General features: G+C 40.2%; 1 protein-coding gene across 1 annotated transcript; it reads left to right on the top strand.

The window, feature by feature from the left end:
* On the top strand, positions 1-27,594 carry GOLPH3 (golgi phosphoprotein 3). Its single transcript, XM_034442436.3, has 4 exons — positions 1-648; positions 13,624-13,755; positions 17,891-18,005; positions 25,442-27,594. The coding sequence occupies exons 1-4, from the start codon at positions 412-414 to the stop codon at positions 25,864-25,866; spliced, it is 909 nt and encodes a 302-aa protein (XP_034298327.1). The 5' UTR covers positions 1-411; the 3' UTR covers positions 25,867-27,594.
* Positions 27,595-27,981: the final 387 nt, after the last annotated feature.

Here is a 27,981-nt window from a genome sequence, read left to right as displayed (position 1 = left end):
GACCCGGCCACGTCGGCCGTGCAGGGCCGGCGGGCGAACGAGCGGGCGGGCTCTGAGAAGCCGGCCTGCCTCCCTTCCCTTCTCCCTCCGCCTATTATGCCACATCCTCCGCCTCCGCCGCCGTCGCTGCTGGCGTCAGCCGAGGGAGCCCGCGCCGCCATATTGGAGGAGACGCCGCCGAAGTCGCCCCCGCCGCCCCGGCCGTCGCCGCTTTGAGTGCCGCAACAGGCGGAACCGGCCCGCCCATTCCGTCTCTGGCCTACCGACGACGGCGGGCCTGCGCCCTGCCTGCGGGAGCGGAGGGAGAAGGCCGCGGCCTCCCGGGGCTCCTGCCGCTTTCCGCCCGCCGAGCGGGGCCCTCCGGGGTCGCAGGCTCCGTTCTCTTGCCGCCGCCGCTGCCGCCGCCGCGTCATGACTTCGCTGACCCAGCGCAGCTCGGGCCTGGTGCAACGCCGCACGGAGGCTTCGCGCAGCGCGGCCGACAAAGACCGGGGGGCCGGCGGCGGCAGCGGCGGGGGAGGCGGCGGCGGTGGGCCGGAGGAGGAAGACCGGCGAGACGAGCAGGGGGAAGAGGAGAAGGGGGACTCCAAGGAAACGCGGCTCACGCTCATGGAGGAGGTGTTGCTGCTGGGCCTCAAGGACCGGGAGGTGAGGGACGGCGAGCGGATTATGAGGGAACAAGGGGCGAGGTGGGGGGGGGGAAGGATTTGAAGAGGCCGTGGGGTGGACATTCCCGGCATAGCGCCGGCCCGATGTGTTTGGACGAAAGCCTAGCTTCCGCAGCCAGCCTAGTTGGGAAGAGTGGGTTTTAGAGCCTCCTGGAGCCTTAAATGGGGGAACGGGGTTTTGAGAGAGCCATTGAAGAAGCAAGAGATTGATATTGCAGGAGGAAGAGGAATCCTCACCCAGAGTTATTGGGGTAACAGTAACAAGAGTTGGAAGGGACCTTGGAGGTCATCTAGTCCAACCCCCTGTTCACACAGGAGACCCCTGTACTAGGGATTCGAACCGCCCGACCATTCTGATCGACGAGCTCGGTGTCTTAGCCACCAAGTCATGGTAGTGAAGAGAAACCATTCATTATAAGTGGAATACTGGGTTAGTCTACCCTAGCAAGTCATCTGGAATCTGGTAGCCTTTTTCCAGATTTTTTTTTTTTTTTTTACTTTTGGGGGGCTGCAGCTGCCTTCCTCTGATGCTCTACAAGTCTACACAGCCTTTAAGGAAGTCAACCCACAAAAGGGGCTCTCTTTTAATTACTAAAAAAAAAAGGTGCTATTTTCTTGATTTTTCAGGGTAAAGGCTCAGGATTTAGAAGTCCATGGGTTCAGGTTGTTTCAGTTTGCACAAGTTGTTCCCTGTTTTACACTTCATTGGGCCATAGATTGGTGGAGTTCATGCTGTGCCACAAACTGGCCACTTTTTAGCCACTGAGTTGTGGGAGCCCAGCTGACTTGAGTCCCCTTCTCCTTGCAAAGCCTTCCCCCTTTATTGCTCGTTACAGCAGAAATCATTCAAGAGATGATTCACAGGTTTAAAGAAATGAAGAATAATTATAATGAATGTGTGTGTGTAGAACGGAGGAGTTGATTGAAGATAGCAGGAAAATGGGCATTCTTGTTCAAGCTTTTTTTCAAGCAGCTATAATTGACTGGAATTGAGAAAGCCAGCAATTTAGAAACGTTATTTACAATGGGAATAAATATGTGTTTACCATTACATTGGGGAAGGGGATCCCAGCTCTAAGCTTTGAAAATATACTATATAACAGGAAAATTCAACAGGCCTGTAATTAGAAAGTAATTTAGCCTCAAATTTCCTCAGAAAAGTGTTTGCTTGTGTATGTGAGAGAGAGGAGGGGAGATGATTATTTTGTTTCTTATTTGAGTTGTCTTACAGTATGCAAAATTAACATACCAGTTTTTGCTCTGACATGCTAGTGCAAGCCATAACACTGAGACCATAATTTCACTATTTGTATATTCCTTTCCTACTCCCTCTCTTTTACTTGTATTGGTCCCTTAGAATTGTGGGCTAGAAGTTGACACTTTTTGTTACACTAACGTAATTAGTGTGCCTAAGAAAAAGAACAGAAGAGTTGGAAATTACATGAACAAACTTATCCATTAAACATGGCTATTTTATGTAGAAAATGCCACAAACCTCATATAAACACATGTTTTTCCTAGAAAGGAAAGATTTATTAAGTATGTTTACAAATTATTAAAATTACCTTTGAGAAAACAAATCTGGAACCTGTTGCATTAAGCCCAACTTGATAATAATGTCGTGTGGTATTTTTATAATAGATTTTTAATGGTACAAGCTTCATGGATAAGAATCAACTTCTTGTGATGAGGTAGGGTGTAGGCTGCAGTTTTATGCTGTGATATCACTTGTTGTTAGGAAATTCAATTCCACTTAAATAAAGTCAAACAGTATGTCTTGCCATGTCACGTTGACTTAAAGATGGTAAAGATTTCCAAATCTTTAATTGTCTCCTGAGTTACTTCTTTAACAATTGATTCATATTCTGTAGCTACCAAATGATAATCCTGATGGAAAGAGGCATTCATGTTTCTTAGATAAGGTACAAATTGAAGTAAATACAAAAAACATTACCTTCAAAGAGCTGTTACTGTCTTGCTTAAAAGATGACTGACTCAGTAATCGTTGCTTCTTACAGATATTCTCAAAAGATAGGTAACTATAAATCAGGGGTCTGCAACCTTAAACACTCAGAGGCATTTGGACCCATTTCCTGCAGAAAAGAAAACACCGGGAGCCACAAAACCTAGTTGGGAATGGCCAACTTGACATCACTCACTCCTACCCAGTCACATAACACCCCCAGCCATGCCTACCCAGGTTTTGTGGCTCCCGGTATTTTCTTTTCTCTGGGAAACAGGTATATCTGTCTGTCTGTCTGTCTCTCTCTCTCTCTCTCTCTCTCTCTTTCTCTCTCATCTCTCTCTGTCTCTTTCTCTTTCTCCCTCTCTGTCTCTTTCTCTCATCTCTTTCTTTCTCCCCCCTTTTTTTTTCTGCTGATGTTGTTCTTCTTTGGGTGCTTTTTACCATATGATTTAAATCAAGAATCATTTCAGGTTCCCAGATAAATGAAGCTCTTTCATTCCTCTGCTGTGGCTTCCTGCCAGCTGAACTCACCACTGGCTGGCCCCGCCCCTTGTCCTCCCCTCCCAGTCATTCCTTGCCTGAGAAGGTAAGGGCGGCGGCGACGGATGGAGACTCACTCCATATTCCAGAGCGGAAGCGAAGCGGCCCTGTACTTGCCTCTTCTTCCGGCCCTTGTTGGTGCTGTGCACAACTCGATCACTCAGGAAGACACGCGACTTTCTCTCCACCCCAGTCCGCTGCCATCGCCCTTACCGTCTAAGGCGAGGAGTGACAGAGGGGAGGGCGAGGGGCCGGGCCAGCCAGTGGTGGGATCATCTGACAGGGAATCATAGCAAAGGGCCCAAAGAGCTGCATGTGGCTCCGGAGCCGCGGGTTGCCAACACCCGCTATAAACCATTGATACTCATCAGAATTTATAACGAATTAATGTGCGATAAAGCTGTCCTCTTTACAGTTCTCATATGAGTATTTAATTTTATTTCTGATCTGTTGATTTGCAGTATTAGCAGCAGTACCATTAATAACAAAGATTCACAAAGGCAGTCTTGGCTGTAGAGTTTTTATCCAGGTGTGATAGAAGGATTCCTGGCATTAGCCTTCCGCACCTATGATGAGTTTAGCAGTAATTCTGAATATGGAATCAGAATGTGATGCTATTTGGTTAAAAATTCTGATATAGTATATAGTATTGATGTACTGATACATATCTTTTGGAATGGAGAACAATTTTTGTTTTTTTTGTCAACTTTTGTGCAGGCAGGGTAGTGTTTAACATTCTGCATCATATATATATAAAGTTGTTAGTACACTTTTGCCTCAAAACGAATTGCTTTGCAAGCTTTTAATATTGAATTACATTTAATATTTAAATGTAAAGGCTCCTTCTCTGTCACTTTTCTCACAGTAAATAGTATTTATAAAGAACAGTTAAATATTCTGGAATTGAGAATTTTAAAAGCATTTGTAAATGAAAATTTTCAATAGGTATATTTTTAAGTACAGCTAGTCTCACTAAGCTCTCTTGGGATATAGATTCTATTATTGTTTGAAGTCGCTATAGAAATCTAACTTCCATAATTTGGAGTAACCCTGAAATGGCAAGTAGTCAAGCAGATAGTCATTGACTCACGACTGTAATTGATCCGAAAATTATAGTTATATATTGTTCCAGTTGTTAAGAAGTCACCATGTGACTATATCCACTTTTATGACTTTGCAGGAGTTGTTAGCAAATGCTGCAATTAAGCCAGTAACATGTCTGCAGATCCATTGTTTGCAATGTGCATTCTTTTCTGGAAACTGGAAGTAAATGCTAATCGTGTGACTGCAGGACACTTGCAAACAGCCATAAATATGGGTTGGTTGCTGAGCACCCAAAATGCAATCATATACCTGGGGCGGGGGGACGGGACAACGGACTGTGGAATTTAGAATCCAGGTCTTTAAGTACCCCTGAGGAGTCCATTGTAAATTTGAACATTTACTGAACAGCTGATCATAAGTTAAGGACTACTGTAATGAAAAATAACTATCATTTAGTTTATAGACTTATTTTTTTCAAACCTGAAGATCATGCTGCAACTGAGGAATTTTCAATTTCAGCTATACACTCTCAGAATCATTGTCTGTTAATAGGTGTGGGAAGTAACAAAATGTTTTAAAGTAAGTGCTTGCACATAATCCAGAAAATAATAGAATAATCTTAATTTGCGTCTAAGGCAAACCAATCAGTATTACACTGATAGTTCAATCACAGATTCTGGAAAAGTAAAAACCAAATAGTTCTGAGATGACTTGAAACACTTTGCTAACACAACAGTCAAAAAAGATGTTATATAAGATGGAAATGCTACAGTGGAAGTAGAATAGCATTTGGACTAAGGAACCTCTGTACAAACCCAATAGAATTTGCCAAAAAAAAAAAAAATCAGTGTTACAGCAAATGCCTTTTTTCAGAAACACTGCTGAAATCAGATTGACTATTTACTATGAAAGCAAAGATAAAGGAAGCTCTATTTAGTCAGCAGAAAGACGCTCAGATTATGAAATCCCTCTTACAAAATTACAGCTAAAAAAAGACCCTAAGAAGATGCAACTTCAGCAAATTATCAGTTGAAGGTAAAGAATAGATTTAATGGATTAGATATGACACATTAAGTACTTGAACAACTCTATACTGCAAATTAAAGCATAATTAAAAATGAAACGAACAAAAATATCCCAAAGGTGGGGGAGGAAGAGTGGAAATTGCTGTCTGGTGGGGAGTTGAAAACTGCTGCAAAAGACAATAAAATTTGTGTAACAACTGAGTTTCAAAGAAAAGCAACATGAGAAGATGTTACATTTAAATATGTAATGTACAGTAATAAAAATAGCAACCAAAGGGGAAGAACAAGAACTTTTTAAAAAGACTACAGAAATGAAAGAAAGCAAAAATCTACTGGAAATGGTATAAAAAAATACATGATATTAATATAAGGATTAAATAAATGTAAAGTTTTATACACTGACTAAAACCAGATATTGATTGTAATTAGAAAATATTGCTACCATCAAAACAACTGATGAAATACCAGGATATTTGTTTAAAATCCTACAGTATGATGCAGCTGGTACTTGATGTTTTCTAGCATGTATGGAAAACAGATGTTTATTCCAGTTACAAAAAAGGACAGCATGAAATGTTAATCCTTTATTGTTTATATGTAGGGTTTTGATTCTGTCAATCACAACAAATTGTGGACCAGGCTTTATTATATTTCATATAAAATTAAATAATTTGTTCTTGAAGTATGAAATATTCACAATTTTCTCCATCATTACTAAAAAGCTATCAATACACCTGTTGATGTTATTTCTCTGCACTAAATATTTTGTCTAGACCTGTCATAGCCTTTCTCCCACATAGAAGAATCTCCCATTGAAGATCCCTTGTGAATCTGTAGCTTAGGAAGATAAAAGCCTAGAATAAATTCATCTTCTCTGCCTATTTGGATTATGTTGACACTTCCTGTTGATATTATCTTAGTTTGTTAACATTAAGCAGCACAGTGACTTTTGTACTTGCTGATGTAATTTTGGTTCTAATTATTTATTCTAGCCCAGTATTGTATGATATGCTTCCTGACTATCACATAAATTATCAGTATGAAGATGCAATAGCTCAGTATACCCATTTCTTATCACCTAAATGGGGTTCAGAACCCAGAGGGCTTCTGGGAGAGGAAGTTTGAGATGTCCAACCTTAGAGTTTCAGGCATTCTGCTACCTTCCTTGTTTATAGATCCTGATAAATTCCTAGGATATGGACAGTGGAAAAGTAGTATGAAGGTTTGCTTGGGGGAAAATCTAAGTATGAAACAAAAATTAGTGAATAGCTATAGCAGGCCTGTCAAACTCCGCCCCACGGGGCAGATGCATCACACACTGGCCACACCCATGCCCGGTTTGGCAAAGGGGGAAAAAGTCCCGATACATCACGTGATGATGTGAGTTTGACACCCCTGAGCAATAGGGATGTAAGCTCTCCTTGCCAATGTATTGGCTAAAGGTTCAGTGATAATGTAGGACAGTTTCCAAGCAAGGGAGTCAAGTCAACAGAGACAAATAGTAAGGAAAAAAATTGTTATAAAATGAAAAATAATTCAATCTCCAGCCCTATAAAATATCTATCCAAGGATTCTTAAAAGAATTAAAATGTAAAATTGGAAATATGCAACTTGTCTTTTAAGATCTGAATTTGTTCCTGAGAAGTGGAAAAGAGCTGGTACGATTTTGGTTTAAAAATCAAGGAAGGTAATGGGAAATTACAGTTCAGTTAGCTTAACATCTTTTTAGATAGTATGGTAGAAAATATTATTAAAGAGAAAATAGTCAAAACATACAAAGGGACAAGTCTTACTGAAAGAGAATCAACATTTTTGCAAAAGTAAGCCTCGTTTCACTAATTCTAAACTTTTTTGAGGGAGTCAATGAGTATGTAGACTAGGATGAACCCATAAACAGTACATAGTTGAACTTTGAAAAATCTTTGATGAACTGTTCAGATGTATGTCCAAAAGATGGGTGAGAGAAAGTCTGTCAAATAAGTAAAAGGGCACCAAGCCATAGAGAATTTTATCAGTGATTGCTAGCAATTTAAATTAACATGGGATGCCAGTTAGTATCTCTGCAATGATTGAAGAACAGGTGCAATTCTATTAAATCTAACCCTTTGTGTTAATAGTTGGGTTACTATATTTTGGGCAAATTGTAGCTTGCAATTCATTTTCAAGGGCAATAATCTAAAGATGTCCTTTTAAGTCTAGTGACTACACTACGTGGGTGCAGCCATGAAGTTTTCCTGGTAACAGTACATTCATGGTTTTCCATTGCTTTTCACTGGATATTTCTTCAGTTTCCCAGTGTAGCCTAAAGCCCTGGGAATTCTATGGTGTTTTCCAGTCAAATCTTAACCAAGCCTTTCCTTGCAGATCAGTCAGGTTCTGCAGTAATTTCATAGGTGGTGTCATTTGAAGTAGAGTACTTTGAAACTTTTAGACTGATCATTCATAAATAAGTTTATGGTACTGTCATGTTTTTGTAACAATATATAATTGCTGAATTGTCATATTTTCCATGCAAGATATACCAGTTCGTTTTTGGGGTGTAATACAGTATCACATATAGGTTTATGTGCTCTGCGTTTTTTTACATCAGAGAAGGATTTAAAAGTTTGTTTTGCAAAGTTGTAAAATGGAGTTTCAGTAGAAAGGGAAATCTCCTTCAAGCTCAATCATCCATTTAGTTTTCATAGAAACAATACAAAAATTAATTATGGCTGCTTTCTAGTAGACTTTTGACACTCAAGTGTGCAGCTTTGCTATTCCCTGGTGGTCTCCCATAGAGGTACTAACAACCTCCTTAGCTCTCAAACCCAGACAAAATCATTCAGGTGGGATATAGATATAAAATTATGCAATAACATCTGTTGCATTTTTACTATTTTGGCTTGTTTCTTTTTTATATATGCAAGAAAATGTTTCTCATGTAGCTTTATATCAGGGGTTTCAAACTCGATTTCATTGAGGGCCGCATTTGATCTCAAGGGGCTGGGGTTGTGGCCAGGGTGGGCATGGCCAGCTCAATGTCACTTGTGTTGGGGATGCCTGGGTGGGGCTGGGGGAATCCATTTTTGGCTGCCACTGCCTCCTCCAGCACTCTGCCAACGAAAACAGAGCTTGGGAGGGGGGCGTACAGCCTTCCTGAGCTCTGTTTTCGGCTGCCCCAGCCTCCTACAGCATGCTGCCAGCCACCACCAGGTTGTAGATCAGTGCCCGGTCGGCCTGGGATGGGACAAGGCAGCGCTGGCCAGTCCTTCCCTCTTTCCAGGGTGGTCCCATGGGCCAAATCTAAGTTTGATACTCCTGCTTTATATTATAACATTTGTGGAGAAAAATGAAAGAGTAAATATACTTTATTTTAGAGATGAATGATTTATGTAAAGGAGTTTTTTCACCCCTCCCCACTAGGTTATGATTATATCTACTTGAAATAAAAGCATCTTTCTTGGTTTGTTTTTAGCATCAAATTAAAACTTGCCTTTAGATATCTTAGGTATCTTCAGATTCAGTTTATTAATATTATTTCAGTAGTAATGTGCTATTTGTTTCTAATACAAACAAATTCTGTTCTTTTGTGCATTAAAGCCCTGTTTTGAGTTCAAAATATAAGTGAACACTGTTATATTTAAGATAGTTTTATATTACTAGCTGTTACTGTCATGTCAGTATGTGAAAAGTTGAAATGCTTGTTCCCAAACTGAGGACTTAATATTCGTATGTACGTGTTGTATCAAAATGAAGCTTCTAATGTCTTGTCAGTTCACAGCAGGAAGTAGGATTAAAATTGGAAGATGAAACTTTGTAACATATTAATAAGTATAGGTAGCTCTCCGATTACAACAGCATTTGGGGCTGGAATTCCTGAAGATAAGTGATGAAGTAATGGTTGTAAAGTTTGGTGGTTGTAAAGTCTTATGTGCTTATCAAGAGCAATCCTTGCACTCTTGGCCGCCATTGTAATCCTCAAATTGTGCAGGTTGCTAAATGGAAAGAGGTGGGAGTCCCAGGCAAGGAGTGAGGAGGTAAATGTGGGTGCTGCAGGAGGGTCTTTCAGGCAGACACTATGGAGCTCAAGGGATGCTGTGAGCAGGTCTAGGAGGTACAGGTGGACTGGGTAGCTTCAGGTGAGTGCTAGGCAGCATGGACTGGTGAGGGGGCACTGAAGGCAGGCATGCACTAAGGAAGGGGTCCTCAAACTTTTTAAACAGGCCAATTCACAGTCCCTCAGACTGTTGGGGGGCCAGACCGGCTGGGTGGGTGTGGCTAGGCGGTCATGTGACTGGATGGGCATGGCCAATTTAGCAGTCCATTAAACAATACACACAAATTAAACTTTAATTTATTATGCTCCTGGGGGTGGAAAGCAGGTAAGTGAAGGGATGTGGCTGCCTTTGGGGCAGGTGAGGGACTTCTGTTTCTGTGTATGTGTGTGTGTATGTCTCCTTCCCCCCTGTGTGTGTCTGTCTGTCCCTCCCTCTCTCTCTCTCTGGAGGCTGGGGAGGGTAACAGTACTACTTCAGTACCACTCTGCTGCCCAAAATGGGCCCGTTTTTGGCCGCCTGAGGCCTCCACACGTCCCGTTTTTGGCCTCGGCCTCCAGAAGCCAGGTGGGGGCGGGCGGGTAGGTGGGTTGATGTGGGCAGGGCAACCTCATGGTCCTGCGCGGGCTGGATTAATGACTTTGGCGGGCCGTATCTGTCCCCCAGACCGTAGTTTGAGTATACCTGCGCTAAGGGGTACAGATGACCACTAGCAAATGCATATCAGCAGGAGTTGTTACAGAGTACAAGCTCCCTGGGATCATATATTGTAGTGGGTCTCCTCAGGAGGAAAAGTGACAAAATCAACTTGCAACCTGCTGGCTTCCCTGTTGATGTTGCTTGTGGAAAAGTGGCAGGGAAAGTCGCAAATGGTGATCAGGTGACCAACTGATACTGAAACCTGTCAAAAATGAGGACCAGTTGCCAGGCACCCAAATCATGAGCACATGGCCATGGGTTAATGCAACAGATGGAAATTTGAGGATTGGTCATAAGTATCACTTGTTCAGAGCTGTTGTAATTTTGGATGATTGCTGAACCCGAGGACTGCCTGTAGTGTGTTTGCTTTCAGGACCATGGCAAAAAAATCCACCTTGATTATGCATTAATTTGTCATGTGTTTCCTGTGTGTTGTAGAATTCTAAGTTTGCTTAAAATTTGTTTTAGAATTTATGACAATACTTGTGGTATTATTGAGTCAGGTCCTCTTTTTTTTGTCTTCTGATGGCTTTATTTTTTCTGAGAAAAAAAATCTGGTCATCAATCCAGATGGCTACTGTTCTGCAGTGTAAACATGCTTAATAAATATTAAAGACTTAGGTTTCTTTCATTCCTGTATGAATGATATTAATTAATAGGTACATTTGTTTTATGAACCAGTTTATCCCTTACTGTGTTAATTCTTTGTCCAATTATCTGAGAGGAAACTACCTGATTGGACTTATTTCCATATTACATGTACATGTACAGGAGAGCACTGTAAATCACCGACCATAGGGAGAGACAAATTAAATGGAATTCCTGGGTCTCATTATTTATCTTCAGAATATATATATCTCCCTCTCAGTTTTCCCTACTTTATGTTCAAATATTAGATTTTAAAATGTAGTATGAAACATTTAACAGCAAATCATCTACATACTGACTTCTAGCTTTATATTTTTTAGACATTTAGGGTTTTTTATACCTTTATGTATTGTATTACAATTTTATTGTTATTTGTAAGCAAATTAGGTGATTTCTAACTTCATTCAAATTGTAATTTGGCCTTTGTTCAACTTTATGTTGCTTGCCACCTATACCCTTTTTTGGATAGCTCTTTGCTTACTCACTCACTCCCTGGTTACCTTCCATCTAGACCAGGGCTGTCCAACTCGCAGCCCGCGGGCCGGATGTGTCACGCGCTGCCACGCCCACACCTGATTTAGCGAAGGGTGAAAAAGTCACGATATGTCATGTGTTGATGCCATGATGACGCAAGTTTGACACCCCTGATCTAGATTATTTTAATGCACTCTTCATGGGGCTACCCTTGAAAAATATCCAAAAGCTTCAGCTGGTACAGAATGCGGCCACACAAGCAATCTTGGGCACCACAAGGACAATGCATGTAACACCTCTGCTGCACAATCTGCATTTGCATCTGGTCCCAATTCAAGGTGTTGGCTATGTCTTTTAAAGCCCTACCATCTTTGCCCCATTACATTGGCCTGTCCCATTCGGTGAGGAAGGAAATGTATTACCCCCCTCCCCGTTAAAGAATTTGCCTGGTGGGGTCTAGAAAGGAGCCTTCTCTTTAGATGTCCCCACTGTATGTAAGATTACCTCCCCATCATGGATCCGCCCCTGGACCCCTCTCCAGATGCGAGTTCAGAGGAGGAGGGTGAGTTTGAGTCTGCAGAAGAAAGTTTGGAGCTGAGAATTGGTCAGGATCGGGGCTCAAAGAATGCTAGCCTGATGGAGCAGCCTCAGCTGAGTCAATTGGAGGAGCGACAGCCGAGTGAGGTTGGCCAAGTCTCCAGACAAGGACCGGGAGCAGCTGCCACCCGATAGCAATGAGGAGGAGTTGGAGTCCACACCTCCTCCTCCTGATCCAAGGACACGTAGAGGAGGCAAGCACAATGCCGGTCAGCTAGACTACTCACAAAGAGGCCACCTCACCTCATGAAGAGCTTGCCTACTTAACCCTTTCCAGAGAACTTGAGTGTTGCTGGAGCAATGTGCCCAGTTCTCATGCTGTGTTTCCTGGCCTGCTTTCCTTGGACTCAGTTACCCAGTGACTCTTGCTGTACTGAGCTCGGAGTCTGGACCTTCGCAACAGGGGTGCTTTCTGAGGACCTGTTTGGGGGGTTTGAATAAACACCTGTAGAACTCTTGCCGTACATGGACATGGGGGGGAGCAGGGCCGCATGCCCCCAGAAGTGAGGCAGGCCCCCACTTTCTTGACCTTGGAAGTGTCTGAATACCTTGCTCTGTTGACTTGTTTGGGGCTCACAGAGGAGCACGCAGTCATGAGACTGGTTAGGCCTTGAAGGCTCTCCCTTGACTTTTTAATGTTTAATTTTCATTATTCTATTCTTGTTTTAATTGCCTACTAATATAAAATTTATATATAACTTTTTATGTTTTTATCTCTTTTACCTACCCAGAGTCATTCTATGAGGGACTTGGGTGATTTCTAAATGTGATGTGCAATATAATTCAGTTAATACTGTGTTTCCCCGAAAATAAGACCCTGTCTTACATTTTTTTTGAACCCTGAAATAAGCGCTTGGCCTTATTGCCATGCGCTCAAAAGCCCGATTGGGCTTATTATCAGGGGATGTCTTATTTTGGGGGAAACAGGATAGAAGAGGCATACATATGTTTATTATTGAAGCATTCTTTTGAAAATATATGAGCAAGTAGTAAAGTTATTTCCAGAGTTAGTCTATAGTGCTCAAAGAAAGACTATACTGTATTTAATATTTTCCATTCCATTTCTTTTTAATGCCTCAGAACCAAAATAGCTTTGCATGTTCTTAATTAAAACTAATGATAATTTTATTTGGTGAGTAAAGATCGGTGTCCTAATTTTATTTTTTTAAATTCCTTTTGCCTGGGCTTGCCCTTATGTAGAAGAAAGGGCTTCCTCCATTTGTGGAAGAGCCTGCGATTTTTTATATTCACTACAAGTTGGAGTAACTTTTCAGAAGCAGAGAAATTGGTACAGGTGAATCTATGACAATGATCTTGTCTCTTCTTTTAGCAGTTACAGGCTAAATATGATTAGACATATGCTTTACACAAATATAAATATTTATAAAGCTTACTTAATAGTTATATAAGGAATAATTATGAATGGAGATATAAAAACTGCATTTTCAGTTCCAAATTAGAGAAAAGAAAAAGCTTTTTCAGCGGTATTCCTCTAAAATAAAGATAATATAGAACAAACTAGGGAATAAGGAAAAAAGTGGAAACGTTTGTTATATAAGGGAGTAAGAAAATTATCTAGAAATTGTTGATGAGATTAGCCTTTTTACTGTTTAATAATCTGTTTAGTTAATTTATGGGAACACATACATGCGTGGAAACCTCAATATACACGTAATTGTAGCAAGAGGATTTTGTATGTATCACAGACCCAACTTAAGAACATTCCTGTAAAATTCTCAACTCTCCAAATTAAAAAAAATGGAAAGTATAATGAAAGAAAATACTTCTTCATTAGTATTTAATTTATTTTTGTTGCAACTATTTTGTTTCAGAAAACAACAGAATTTTTTATCTGGGGTTGTATATATGTACTTATTCTTGTAATGCATTTACAAAAAAAAAATCAGCTATACATTTTCCCCCTTTAGGGTTATACATCATTTTGGAATGATTGCATTTCATCTGGGCTCCGTGGTTGCATGTTAATTGAATTGGCACTGAGGGGGCGTCTTCAGCTTGAAGCATTTGGAATGAGACGTAAAAGTTTGCTAACTAGAAAGGTAAGTGCAGTGAAGTAAACCTCTGTACTTTTCTAAAATCTTTTTCCCTTACATTTTTACATATGGTAATATTTATAAATCTACATATTTATATCGGCATTTCTAAAGACACTGCAAGAAGACCAGTGGCTAATCAGCAAGTTTGGTACTTTAATTTGCATACCTCAAAAATTTGGGCAATCTTATAAAAGTACTTAAATTTGTTAAATCCAAGGCCTAGTTAGGGAATGAATCACTCAGTGTTGCTCTTTCAGTTTGATTTTATTGGCATTATATAAAGGCAGTTTTCTCCCCTTCTTCCTGGAGAGATTTTGTGAATAACACCCGCTTCATTCTCTACCACAAATCTGGTTGCATGGGCAAACTCTTCTGTCAATATAACATTTGAGTCGCCTATGTGAAAAGCAAGTTTGAAAAATTTCCACACTGTTCCACTGTTCAGAATTAAGCTTTGCACAGCAAAGACATATTACTTATGTACAGCTGTGCTTAGTTGTGATTAATTTTAAATGTATTTCCTTTCTCCTTTACAGAACACAAAGAATTGATAGATTTGCCAAAAATGCAGGAATGTTCCTTGATTCAACAGCTGTACAGGAATAATTTAGATGTTATTTTCTTTTTTTATTTTGATACTACATCCAAGGAAGATTTGATGTTTAGACAATATGCGCAAAAAACTTGGTTCAGAGATAGTAGAGTAGAAACCTGTGGCCTACAAATACTTTTAAATTACACCTCTGTAGATGCCTAATTATTGGCTGTGCTAGTTGGGCCTGTTGACAATTGTACTTTAGCAGTACTTTGGTTTCTAAAAGATTAGGTCTTTACAGTCATTAAGTATTTATGGGCTTCAACCTAGTGTTTGTTATTTGAACTTTTAATTGCAGTTAGAAATTATTTAAAATTAACCATTTCCTGAAAGTTGTAAAGTACTTACTAATCTGGTAGCTCTTAATATAATATTAAACTAGGAATGGGCAATGACAGAAGTGGGGTAGAAATCAGGCTCTCCTTTTTCAAAAATAAGTCCTTGGTTGAAAAAGGACTTGGGCAAGAATGTAATCTTAAGATTTTCTTTATTTTTTTACTTTTTCACTTTGGGGAGCTTTTAAAGAACTATTCTAGGTGTATTAATTGTACCCATGAAATAATTCATAATTCTGATTTTTCCAGTAGCCAAAGTTGGTTATAAGATGGGCAGCTATATAAATGTTTTAAATAAAACAAATGAATATTTGTGTCTGATACCAACATTCAGAGGAAATTTTTGAACAGCCAGTTGCTCACCCTTAAAAACTATTTGTTTTAATCATGATTTCAATTAACTATTGCCTCAAGGATCAAATTTACATGTAATAAAGTATAAAGAGGGGGTTTACACATTATAATCAAACAATAAACACCTATATTACAGAAGTATTCCATTATCTGTACGTTAGTTTTAAAATGGGCACCCAACTTTGATGTTGAGCTGATAAGAATTATTGTAGTGTTTAAAGTGTTCAAATTCAGTTACTGTCCCCATTCCTTCTTTCTTTTTAACACCCAGTGCTGTTTGAAGTGCCTGCAGTCTTGGCTGCATTTGGTCTGATTGCTCAAAGTTCCATCTTAAACAGTTACTCCACTCCTTACAACAATCTGTTGTTCTGGGATCCTCAGTGGATCTGCCTCCTACTTGATTATCATTTACAACTGTAATCATTTATCTGTTCATGTAAACTTGCCTTTGGTTGTAATGTAATATTGAGTCTCACATCTTTTATTTCCTTGTGAGCATTTACAATATTCTATTCATATTTGGGTTCATTTAGTATGGCCTGAATCTGTTCTGGTAAGCCCAGGAGGAAAAGTGACTATGCAGTGGACAGTGATTGTTTTAATTATATAGTAAATTGTTGAGAGACCTCAATAGTCAGCAATATTTTTAATCAAACTATTATCTAAAGCACCTGAGGGTAGAGCAAGAAGCAATGGGTAGAAACTAATCAAGGAGAGAAGCAACTTAGAACTAAGGATAAATTTCCTGACAGTTAGAACAATTAATCAGTGGAAAAACTTGCCTCCAGAAGTTGTGAATGCTTCCAACACTGGAAATTTTTAAGATGTTGGATACGTTTTGTCTGAAGTAGTGTAAGGTTTCCTGCCTAAGCAGGGGATTGGACTAGAAGACCTCCAAGGTCCCTTCCAACTCTGTTATTCTATTCTAAATGCCATGCATTTTCATAGAGTCTCTAAAAGTGTGTGAAATATACTAACCTTGAAGCAGGCTTTCAGATGCTGCAATTCTATTTTGTTCCAATCTCAGAACAAAGTTTGATCATTTCAAGTGTTTCATCTTGAGGATTGCAATTAAACTTTTGTGTTGAAGCTTTTTAAAAAAAATACTAATCTAAAAATATAATAGGAGGTTTTTTTTTTTCCTAATCAAACTTCAGTGTCTGCTCTAATACTGATGGATGTTTAAAATAATCCCCTCACTTAATTTGGAGCAAGTTGTTTAGTGCCTGCTAAATAGCAACCCAGATTGTGAGCTCACTTACCTTGGTGGCTCTGGAATAAAGGACAAAATACTTGTTTTGAATTCTCTGTTTTTTCCTATAGCTGGAATACTTAAAATATTTTGAATTTTATTTAGCTGGAATGCAGTTTCAAAAATCTTCAGGTATTATTGCTTTGGTTTTGTGTTTGAAGCAAAATGTTTTGTTTGGTGTGTACTTTCTCATATATCCATGCATTCCGTTCATGCCCTCAGTTTAATAATCCCTCAATAGCTCCAGCTGATGTTGCAGTTTGCTTTTTAAATTTCTCTGCTTGTATCCATTTTTTTGTATTTAAAAAAAAAAAACCCACCTTCTGTTTGTAGTGAGGGTACATCTTCTTGTGCTGAAGGGGAAGATAAATTCTTCCTTCCCCAGTATTTGCCATCCTGAGAAATATTCCGCCTACTTCACTTTCTGCTTTTTAGAAGTTTAGCTCAACTTTTAGAAGTACTTTTAAGTGTGATTATAGAATGTGAAATCAGCAACTCACCAGATACAACAGGGGTGTCAAACCTGCAGTGTCATGGCAGTGTCACGTGACATATGGTGACCCCCCCCCCTTTGCTAAACCAGGCATGGGCGTAGCCAGCGCGTGATGCATCTGGCCCACTGGCCACAGGTTTGACAGCCCTGAGGTACAAGATATTTTCTTTATTTAGGAAGAAGGATTGGCCCCAGCAAGAATGTTTATGAACTCTATTGGGATCTCTTGGATCCTATTCACTCTGTTGGAACTGTACATCCTCCATATTTGGTGTAATAGTATGAGAAAGAGAATTATAAGAATGAAAATTACCTTAGAAGACAGGCGGAAAAGCTGTAGATTAGATAGGACAATCATTATGCAAAAGGTGTTGGACTCTACAGAAGAGGTGGGGGAAGCATTTTAGAAGAGACTCCCCCCCCCCCCAATTTTTTGGAAATTAAAAGTAAAGGAGGGGAGAAGGGGTTTGGACGCGCAAGATTCTGTTACTGTAATCTTCTAATAAAAATAGTGTTGGTAATTGTGATTGGTACTTCTTTTATGGACTATCTTGAAGGGTTGACACCTGGTCTAATATCAAAAAGAGAGTGAGTTTGGCATTGAACAGATTAAGGAACAGCCATTATCCATAGTTGCTTTTTTGCATTTATTGCTAATGTGCTCTGCTTTTTTAAAAAATCTGTGCTGACTAGATAGCAGTGGCTTTAATTACTTTGTTTCCTGACACCTTTTTTATTTGATCAATATTGGGATATACTTGGAAGAATCATACTGAGTTTAATTATCCTAGCCATTCTTTTCAATGTCTTTGCATTGACATGGATTTCTGTTTCTCTGTAATTGTTAATACCACACGCTAGTAATCTGGAATAATTATTCTTCATTTAAATTCTTCATGTGATCTATAGAACTGGGTCAATTCATGAAGAAGATACTCACAGAAGATACTGAGTTTTGATTGTGAAAAGTAAAAAGACATTTGTCACAATCTGCTATGTTTAACCCTTTCATTGTAAAACGTCATATGGTGTCTAGCCATGTTCTCTGTACTTGATGTTAAGAAAGTAAAATTTGAAGTGCTCATTTTAACTGCTGTATTTCCAATCAGGTGATCTGCAAATCAGATGCTCCTACAGGAGATGTTCTACTTGACGAAGCTTTGAAGCACATTAAAGAAACTCAGCCTCCAGAAACAGTGCAAAACTGGATAGAACTGCTTAGTGGTAAGAAATTTCTGTGAAAAATTAACCTCTCTGATGCTTTCAAATTTCTTTGGGCTGCCATTAATTACATACTAGTGTTTAAGGCACAAAAAATGTATAGAGGTAGTCCCCAGTTTAAGAACAAGTTCTTAAGTTCCCAAGGTTGTCCTTTAAATTGGATTTGTATGTAAACTGGAATAATAACACTTATGCTGTATAAGTAGAACTGTGTAATGAACCTGAACCATTGTGTATTTAACTTGAATTTTGCTATGATAAGCCATGTTCTTAACTATGGGTAATCCTTCAATCAAAGCATACTTAACCTGGGACATCCTATATTCCAGTTATATTGGTATATGCTCGATTAATTCCTAGTAAGTGAGAGACACCAGGTTAGAAACCCAAATTAGAGATGGACCAGTCATTATACAGGCCAGAGTTCTCATTCTTCTAAATTTATTTATTTATTTATTTATTTATTTATTTATTTAATTTCTATTGCAGTCTATTTGCCCATGGCGACTCAAGGCGGTTTACAGAATATAAAACCATATTTAAAACAATAAAAACTAACAAAAAGAATAAACAAATTAATATCGTACAATATAACAAAATCACCTCCCACCTCACGCCCCGGCAACAGCAGATCACATGAGCCATTTAATGGGCTCCATCCCTCTCTGGGTTCCCCAGGCCCGCTGGCAGAACCAGATCTTCAGCACCTTCTGGAAGAGTATTAGAGTCGGGGCCATTCTAATCTCTGGGGGAATGATGTTCCAGACACAGGGGGACACTACAGAGAAGGCCCTTCTTCTGGGTCCCACCAGGTGTATTTCCCTTGGGGATGGGACCTGCAACATTCCTTGTCTCCCTGCTCTGGTGGGTCAGGTAGATGTGACTGGCAAGAGATGGTCCCTCAGATAACCTGGTCCCAAGCCATGAAGGGTTTTAAAAGTGACAAACAGCACCTTGAATTGCACCCGGAAGCAAATCGGCAACCAATGCAGCTCCCGCAGGAGAGGTGATACATGTGCACATCGAGGTCTGCACAAAACCATGTGGGCTGCTGAATTTTGCACCAACTGGAGCTTCTGGATGCTCTTCAAGGACAGCCCCATGTAGAGCGCGTTGCAATAGTCAAGACGGGAAGTGACTAGGGCATGAGTGACTGAGTAGGGACTGTCGGTCCAGGAAATGGCGTAACTGGCGCACAACTTGCAGTTGCACAAAGGCCCTCTTGGCCACGACCGCCACCTGCTTTTTGAGCAGGAGTCGTGAGTCCAGGAAAGCCCCTAGATTACGCACAGGGTCTGTTTGGGGTAGTGCCACCCCATCCAAGACCAAAAGTGGCAATTCTCCCTGAGCCAATGAACCCCAAACCCAGAGCCATTTGGTCTTGCAAGGGTTTAGTTTCAATCTGTTGCTCCCCTAACAGCCTCTAGGCACTGCGAGAGGACATGGCATCACTTAACTCACGGGCCGAGACATACAGCTGAGTATCATCAGCATATTGGTGATACCTCAGTCCATGGTGACGGATGATCTCACCCAGCGGTTTCATATACCATATTTTTCGGAGTATAAGATGCACTTCTGCACCCCCAAAATTGGGTGAAAATTTTGGTGCGTTTTATACAGCAAATGTTGCGGCAGGGGGAGGGAGTTGGTGTGGCGCTGATCAGCTGTTCTAAAATGGGCTACGGTGGCCGCGCTGAACGGGCTACGGCAAATGGGCTGCAGTGAACAGGCCGAGGTAGCAGCAAACGGGCCGGGATGGCGGCGAATGGGCTGTGACGGTGAATGGATGGTGGAAAATGGGCTGCAGTGGCAAACAGGTGATGGTAGCGAATGGGCCGCAGCAGCGAATGGGTGGCTGTGAACAGGCCGTGGCGAACAGGCCACAGTGACGGTGAATGGGTGGCAGCAAACGGGCCACCACCGTGAATGGGCCATGGCAAACGGGCCAGATGAATACTGGATGGATGCTGGGAGGCCGAGGCAGATTTTTTTTCTTATTTTCCTCCCCAAAAACGATAGGTGTTTCTTATAACCCAGAGCATCTTATACTCTGAAAAATACGGTAAATGTTGAACAGGAGCGGAGAGAGTACTGAGCCTTGTGGAACCCCGTAAAGCAGTGGGCAAGGGCTGGATCTCTCCCCTCCTATCAACACTCATAGAGTGGCCGCAGAGGAAGGAAGTGAACCAGGATAACACAAGGCCTCCCATTCCCATCCCTCGAAGCTCTCCCAAGAGAATACCTTGGTCGATGGTATCAAAAGCCACCGAGAAGTCAAGTAGAGCAAGGATGGATGCATTACCCCCATCCCGCTCCGCCAGAGATCATCCAAAAGTGTGACCAATTCCATTTCGGTCCCAAACCCAGGCCTGAATCCTGATTGGTAGGGGTCATCCGTTTCATCCAGAAACTTCTTGAGCTGCTCTGCGACCACCTTCTCAACAGCTTTCCCCAAAAGCCTTGATGGTACAGTGGTCTAAGCACCTTGTTATTAACACAGCTGCCTGCAATTACTGTTGGTTCGAATCTCTCCAAGGCTCAAGGTTGACTCAGCCTTCCATCCTTTCTAAGGTAGGTGAAATGAGGACCCAGTTTGTGGGGGCAATAAGCTGACTTTGTATAAAATATACAAAAGGATGAAGGCTATTGCTTAACGCATTGTAAGCTGCCCTGAGTCTCCGGAGAAGGGCGGCATATAAATCAAATTAAAAAAAAAAGGGAAGATTGGAGACATGTCAGAAATTATCCAACTGGGTGGAGTCCAGTGGTCCTCTCCTTAAAGTGCTGTGCCATCGCCCCCTCCTGTGGGGAAGCATTAATCACCGCCAAAGTCCACCCGCCTGTCACCTCCTGGGAAGCTTTCACAAGCCAGGAGGGAGATGGGTCTAAACACAGGTGCTTGCGCGCATACTCCCTAGGATCCTGTCCACTTCCTCGGGAGCAACAGGGTCAAACTAAATTACTCCCAAAGACAACCCTCTCTTTTAATCTAATACTTGTTCAGGCTGTTGCATTCACACAGGATTCTTGGTAGTGTGTATTTCTAATAAAAAGAAAGGGTTTCCATTATTGAACTATAATTTTTAAATTATAGTTTTCTTTGCCTCTTGAAAATGAAAACTTTATTATGCTTGGTGCTAATATGTTTTTCCTCTATGAAGTAATAATATGTTGCTATTTCTGAACAAAATAAAATATATATATGAGTTCCAAATATGTAGTTTAGTCATACACTATAATAGAACATTGTAATCTACTTCTGCTTCATAGTTCAATGCAACATGGCTTCCAATTTTGTTTTTCTTTTAGTCTGCTTATTAACTTTCTCTACCTTAAGTGTCTTTCACAAGCAGCATAATGTTTATTCATAGTTCCAGTGAAATCAGGGGAGTTAATCCCTTGTAAATAGTAGACTTAAATCTTAATAACGTGTGTCTGCATTATTTCCTTTTATCCTTGCTGTGTGCTAACAGGAAGGAAAAACTAGTGTTGAACATGAGACAAATGCAGAGCTTTTCTTGCTAATATAATAAACAATGTTTTAAGTTTCCAGAAAAATGTTTAGGGATTCAGAAAGCAAAATAAGCCTTAGAAAACTGCTTCTAAGTGAAATACCAGTTGAGTCAGGTGCCCTTCTTTTCAGTCCTCCAAGCTGCAAATTGGCTAATATTTTATTTATTTTTATTTATTTTTATTAAATTTTTATACCGCCCTTCTCCTGCTGGACTCAGGGCGGTGCACAGCCTAAAATATCCCAATACAAAATTTTAAATTTTAAAAGAATTAAACAAGTTTTGGCCCAAAATTTAAAACCTCCCAACTAAAAACCATTTACAACTAAAAATATCTAAAGTAATATTGATTACTCTGTTAATATTCATCAGGTATATTAAAAGCTTAAAAGAAAGCATATTAAAATGCTATTTATATGCATATAGATGTAATTTTGGTTAAGTAAATGAAAGCAGAAAAATAACATATCACTCTTATTTGTGCAGTGGTTGTTGGCCAAGAAAACCAATTTGGAAAAGAAGCAGGAAGTTGCCTTAGATTGTAAGGCTCCAGCTGTGACTGTTGGCATCATATATACTGTATTTTTCAGACTATAAGACAAACCTAGATTTAGAGGAGGAAAACAAGAACGAAGATAGTTTTTTGCCTCTCTGCATCCCGTTTTCGCCCTCCCCGGCCCCCAGAAGCACTTTGCAGGCCAAAAACAGGCCTGTTTTTGGCCTCCCAAACCCTCCGCGCATCCCATTTTTGGCCTGCAGAGTGCTTCTGGGGGCTGGGGAGAGCAAAAAGGGATGCGCGGAGGGTATGGGAGGCCAAAAACAAGCCTATATTCAGTCTATATGATGCACCAAAATTTTCACCCACTTTTAGGGGTGGGGTGGGGGGGAAGTGTGTCTTATACTCCGAAAAATATGGCAATTTTGTGATGGTTTCTAACACAGATGGTTTCTACTACTCTGCTGGCTTTCCAACCTGTCTACTTCTGTTTGTGTTGAAATTACAACTCCCAGAGTTCCCAAGTCAGCATGGTTTGCAGCACAAATGGAGAGGGGAGATAGATTGGGGAAAGCTATTTTATACATCGTTATATTTTTCCCCATAAACACATTGTTTAAAAACTGCACTTCCAAAGTTTCGCAAGTTGTATAATATTTCCACGTGTATACCCAAAATAGACCTGTAACTTACAGGCAGTCTTTACTTAACAACGTAATTAGAACTGGCAATTCTGTTGCTAAGTGATGCAATCATGAAGTGTGACATTAGATGACTGTGCAACTTAAGTCGGCAATTGTGGCATTTCTGGCTGTAGTGTTAAGCGAAATCTGTGCAACATCATATCATTAAGTGCCACTTGCAGCTTCCTGCTAGCTTCCCCATTGACTTTGCTTGTCAGAAGCTGACAATGACGGTCACAAATGATGATCACGTGACCATAGGACACTGCAACAGCCACAATGTCAAGGATCTATTGTAAGTCTTTTCATATGGTGCAATTGTAACTTTGAATGGCACCGAACAAGATGGTAACTGTATTTCTATTTCTTTGTATGTAATAAATTCCCAGCCATAGCATGTAAAGTACATTCTTTGGCTAGAATGCAATGCTAATTCCTCCAATGTGATAGATTTACATCTCTGTGTATCACCTTTGAATGAGGCCTAGCCTAGCCTCCTCCTTGGATCTTTTAGTTTGGGGCAATAATTTGTTTTAAATTATTGGTATTCAGTATGTTCAGTCATGTGAGGAGGAGACCCAGCTTCTAATCTGAAGTACTGCATTTCATTTATAGTTTTGAAAAGAAATATGCATTAAAATCTCCTTCTCATTCTAAGATACAACAGAGATTCAGATTACTTTGATTGCATTGTGAACTCATTCATAAGGAAAGTTGCAAAATATTCATAAGTCTGCAAAGAGCTCTGATATAGGAACACATGGTAAAATAATTGTCAACTTAGAAGTACCGTATTTTTCAGAGTATAAGATGCACCTTTTTTCCCCCTAAAAGGGGGTGAAAATTTAGGTGCGTCTTATACACTGAATGTAGCCCCGCCCACCCACTGGCCCCCACCCTTTGGCCTCTGCCTCCCAGCAGTTACCTCCTTGCAAGCAAACAGCAAGAAAAAACAACTCCTTTCAGCTTCAGCACAGTCTAATTAGCACAAGTTGATTGGATCGGCCTCCCGACTCAGCTGATTTGCTCTCAGCTGTTTTGCACAGGGCTCTGCTGCTTGCTGCAAAGAGGTAAATTGCTGGAGCAGATTTTTTTTTTCCTTGTGCTAATCAAGCTATGCTGAAAACGAAAATGAAAGTAAAGCAAGCTGTTTGCTGTTTGCTGCAATGAGGCAAAATTGCTCAGAGGCAGAGGGAGATTTCTTTCTCTTCTTTTCCTCACCAAAAAAGGTAGGTGCATCTTATACTCCGAAAAATATGGTAACTTAACTTCTTCAGAATTCCTTGTAGTTTGAGGGTTTGGTCACAAGGTGTCACCAATATACCAAAAAAAAATAATCTAATTAAATGGTCACACAAAAGAAGGGTTCTCTCCCCCCCCCCTTTCATACTTGTTTGATAAGGCTTGTAAGAGTGAAATCTATGTATGTTCAGCATATTTTGAGGGTCCTGTAAATATTTTATTAATAAGAGAGGCAGTAGACTTTGCCTACAGTAGATTTTAAGCAGATACAGGCAATGCCTGAGAACAGTAATGAACTACACAGGGTTATCAATATATAGTTTTAACTAATGGTCAAGTTATTCAAGAACCAGCCTTTAAATGCATGCAGTTATCTACAAAATACCTGAAGAGAGAAGGGCATCTCTTTCTCTTTTTCTCTTACTCAATTTTAAATGTCAGTTGCCTTTACAGGTAGTCCTGGACTTACAACAGTTCATTTAGTGATCATTCAGAGTTACAACGGCACTGAAACAAGTGACATGTGACCTTTTTTCGCACTTAATGATTGTTGCAGCATCTCCATGGTTCCATTATCAAAATTCAGATGCTTGGCAACTGACTCGTACTTATGACAGTTGCAGCGTTCCTGGGTCATGTGATCCCCTTTTGCAGCCTTCTGACAAACAAAGTCAATGGGGAAGCCAGACTCACTTAACAACAGTGTTACTAACTTAACACCTACAGTGATTCACTCAACTGTGGCAAGAAGGGTTGTAAAATGGGACAAAATTCACTTAACAGATGTTTCACTCAGCAACAAAAATGTTGGCCTTAATTGTGATCATAGATTGAGGACCACCTGTACTTTCTTTAGGGTGAGGGTTAATTAGTCAACATGTGTTACAAGGCTTACTCAGTTATTTGGTTTATCTTCTTGTAGAAAGTTTCATATTTTTATACCCTGCCCCCCAAAAAATGCATGTGGCCTCATCCAGTGGAATATTTTTGAGGTTCACTTGGAAAAAGGTTCAGAGAGGGAGATTGTGCTTCTAGAGAGTGTTTGTGTGATCCAGAGGTACTACCCTGTTTCCCTGAAAATAAGACATCCCCTGATAATAAGCCCAATCGGGCTTTTGGGTGCATGTGCTAAAATAAGCCTCCCCCTGAAAATAAACCCTCCCCAAAAATGTTTAAACACAAAGCTGGAAATCAGGTAAAACGGCAAGAGGAGCCCCATCTTGCTCCACGCACCCCAAAATAATAAGACCTCCCTGAAAATAAGGCCAAGCACTTATTTCAGGGTTCAAAAAAAATAAGACAGGGTCTTATTTTCGGGAAACCAGGGTAAGTAGATCATTATGAAGTAGATCATTATGTGATCCAGAGGTGCTGAGTACATCATTATGAAGTGGATCATTAACCATTCAGATGGGGGGGGGGAAACCATTGTATAGTTTTGGAGTGATAATGTTTACCAAAATATCTGCTAAATGCCTTTTTTTTCTGGGTTTTTTTTTCCAGGTGAGACATGGAATCCATTAAAATTGCATTACCAGTTAAGAAACGTCCGCGAACGGCTAGCCAAAAACCTAGTTGAAAAGGGGGTTTTGACTACGGAGAAACAGAACTTTCTCCTTTTTGACATGACCACACACCCCCTCACCAACAACAACATTAAGCAGCGCCTCATCAAGAAAGTTCAAGAAGCTGTGCTTGACCGATGGGTGAATGACCCCCACCGCATGGACAAGCGCTTGCTGGCTCTCATTTACTTAGCCCACGCGTCGGACGTCCTGGAGAACGCTTTTGCCCCCCTTCTGGATGAGCAGTATGACCTTGCCACAAAGAGGGTGCGGCAGCTCCTGGATTTAGACCCTGAAGTCGAATGTATGAAGGCCAACACAAACGAGGTCCTGTGGGCTGTTGTAGCAGCCTTCACGAAATAAGTACAATCAGACTGCTCAAACACTTCCCCCCCCCCCCTTCATTTCATGTAAATCAGTTAATCTTCTCTCGATGAGTCATATTTTCTGTCATCTGTACCTCCCCTTTTGTGATGAAAATCGGTTCCTGTTCATAAGAATGGTAGGTAATGTGTTCTGGGTCCCCATACTCCTGCCGCCGCCCCCCCTGCTGCTCCCCCCCTTCCCAATGTGTGTCTACTACAGGATTCTGCTGGTGCAAGAAAGCTACTTCCTGTTCTTAAACTGGTGGGCTGTCATATTGTCATTCTGTTTTATATCCAATTTAAGTTACTTTAGATTTCTATTGTGTACTTCCTTTTCTCCCTCCGGAATGCTGTTGTACAAAGAGAAACCACTTCCCAGGAGAGAAGCAAGAACCTAAGTTTCCAGCGGATTTAGCTCTACATTGTGCCTCAGCAGCAGAACATTGTGGACTAAAATCATAGAAGGATTTTGACATCCCAAAGGTTAGCTACATTGAAATCTGGAGAAAGTGGTTTTTGCAGGCACTGTTAAACCATGAACACTTGTGGTGGGAAATTCATAGAACTAGCTTAGCTGAATGAATCTGAGAAAAGCGTCAAAGCAATACTTGGTGAAATATATTTTCTTTCTTCATTGAAGTTTGGATGTGTTCAAATCATTCTAAAACCTGGAATATCCCAAGATGGGCTCAGTAACGTTTGCATATTGCTGCCCATGAAAAACTATATTAACTTTATGCTTTGGGGTCCCCTCCCCCCCCCTTGCAAAACAACACTTTTGAAATCTCAGATTAGTACAGAAAGGCCCAGTTGTTTCACAAAAAGCTTTTATGATGGGATACATTCCAATGTAGCCTGTACATAGTAAGAATTGTATATTAACACACGAGCACATTAAATGATTTTAGTTAATTTCCAAATGTCAATGGATGGTACACCTGGCATTCCATTATTTGCTTTTTTTCAGCTACTGCCTTCCCTTCTCCCCCCCCCCCCGCCCTTTTTTGGGAAGCTGGGCCTCCTATAAGTGAGTGAGTGAACATGTGTGATTCTTTTCTGAACCTGCCTGGGCTTTGTGCCATCCAGGTACAATCTGCCTATGCATTGCCTTGATAGTATTTGTAGTATGATAAAACTACGTTATTATGATTTTTTAAAAAAATCTTATTTTCAGAAGAGGCTTGTGACCAGTAAAATTCTTTGTGCAGTTTTCAGTTTTAGTTTATTCACAACCTAATACTGTACTATGTCTCATGTCATTAATCTACTTAACACTTCAAAAAAAAAATCAGCTGTCAATCTTAGCAAGTATTGCATGTAAATTGTTAGCAGGTGAATACTACAGTTAAACCAATTAAGAATTCTGTAGTAGGACACTCTACTATGTTTTAATTTTTATATACAATTATGCTGATTAGCACATTATTGTAAAAATATATAAACTGGCTTTTTAAAGTTTATTACCTCTTTACTGTTGCTTGTCCTTGCTTCACAGTGTAAATATTATGCATTGAACAAATTAAAAACTGGCTTTTTTCCCCCTTTTTGGTTCAAATAACAGAACACATTAATATGGGGCTGGTATCTAGAGATTTTTCTTTTAACACTGAAAACAGAGAGTACTAAATGACGCATATAACTGTAGTTGGAAGTAAAGGGATTCCCAATCTGTATACTAGCTTTTTACCTACGGTAAATAAACCTATGATCTTGAAAGTGCCTGAAACAGAGCAAGCATATAATTTTGTATTTTGTGTTCTTAATTCTAATTATACAATAATCTGTCCTACATAGTGTTGGAAACTGCTGTAATCCTTTATGGTCTGGGGATTTCTTGCAAACGAAGAATGGATGCATCAGCTTTTTATCTTGCAAGGATGAAACTTGTCTCTGATTAGATCAGATCCAGCTTGATGATAAATAGAAACATTTTTATGAACTGAAATTTTCTATTAGCAGTAAGAAATAATCTAAGTTTTCTGGAGAGTTTCTTTAATTGAACCAGAAGATGGTGTCTCTTCCTTCCACAAATATTATGGTACAAGAAGCTGACAGTTATGGACTGTGTTATAGGATTAAATTCCTAGCATCTAAAAAAGACGGATTAGAATCC

The sequence above is a fragment of the Pantherophis guttatus genome, chromosome 2 (genome assembly GCF_059756535.1).
Source record: "Pantherophis guttatus breed Tessera chromosome 2, ASM5975653v1, whole genome shotgun sequence".
Classification (NCBI taxonomy): Eukaryota; Metazoa; Chordata; class Lepidosauria; order Squamata; family Colubridae; genus Pantherophis; species Pantherophis guttatus.
The sequence above is the reverse complement of the archived record's forward strand: the minus strand, read 5'-3'. Positions and strand labels throughout refer to the sequence as shown.

Excerpts from the sequence above, each read along its gene's own strand:
- GOLPH3 (XM_034442436.3), top strand. The coding sequence starts at position 412 with ATGACTTCGCTGACCCAGCGCAGCTCGGGCCTGGTGCAACGCCGCACG. Across the intron at positions 649-13,623 it reads TGGGCCTCAAGGACCGGGAG|GGTTATACATCATTTTGGAA; the intron begins GTGAGGGACGGC and ends TTCCCCCTTTAG. Across the intron at positions 13,756-17,890 it reads AAAGTTTGCTAACTAGAAAG|GTGATCTGCAAATCAGATGC; the intron begins GTAAGTGCAGTG and ends ATTTCCAATCAG.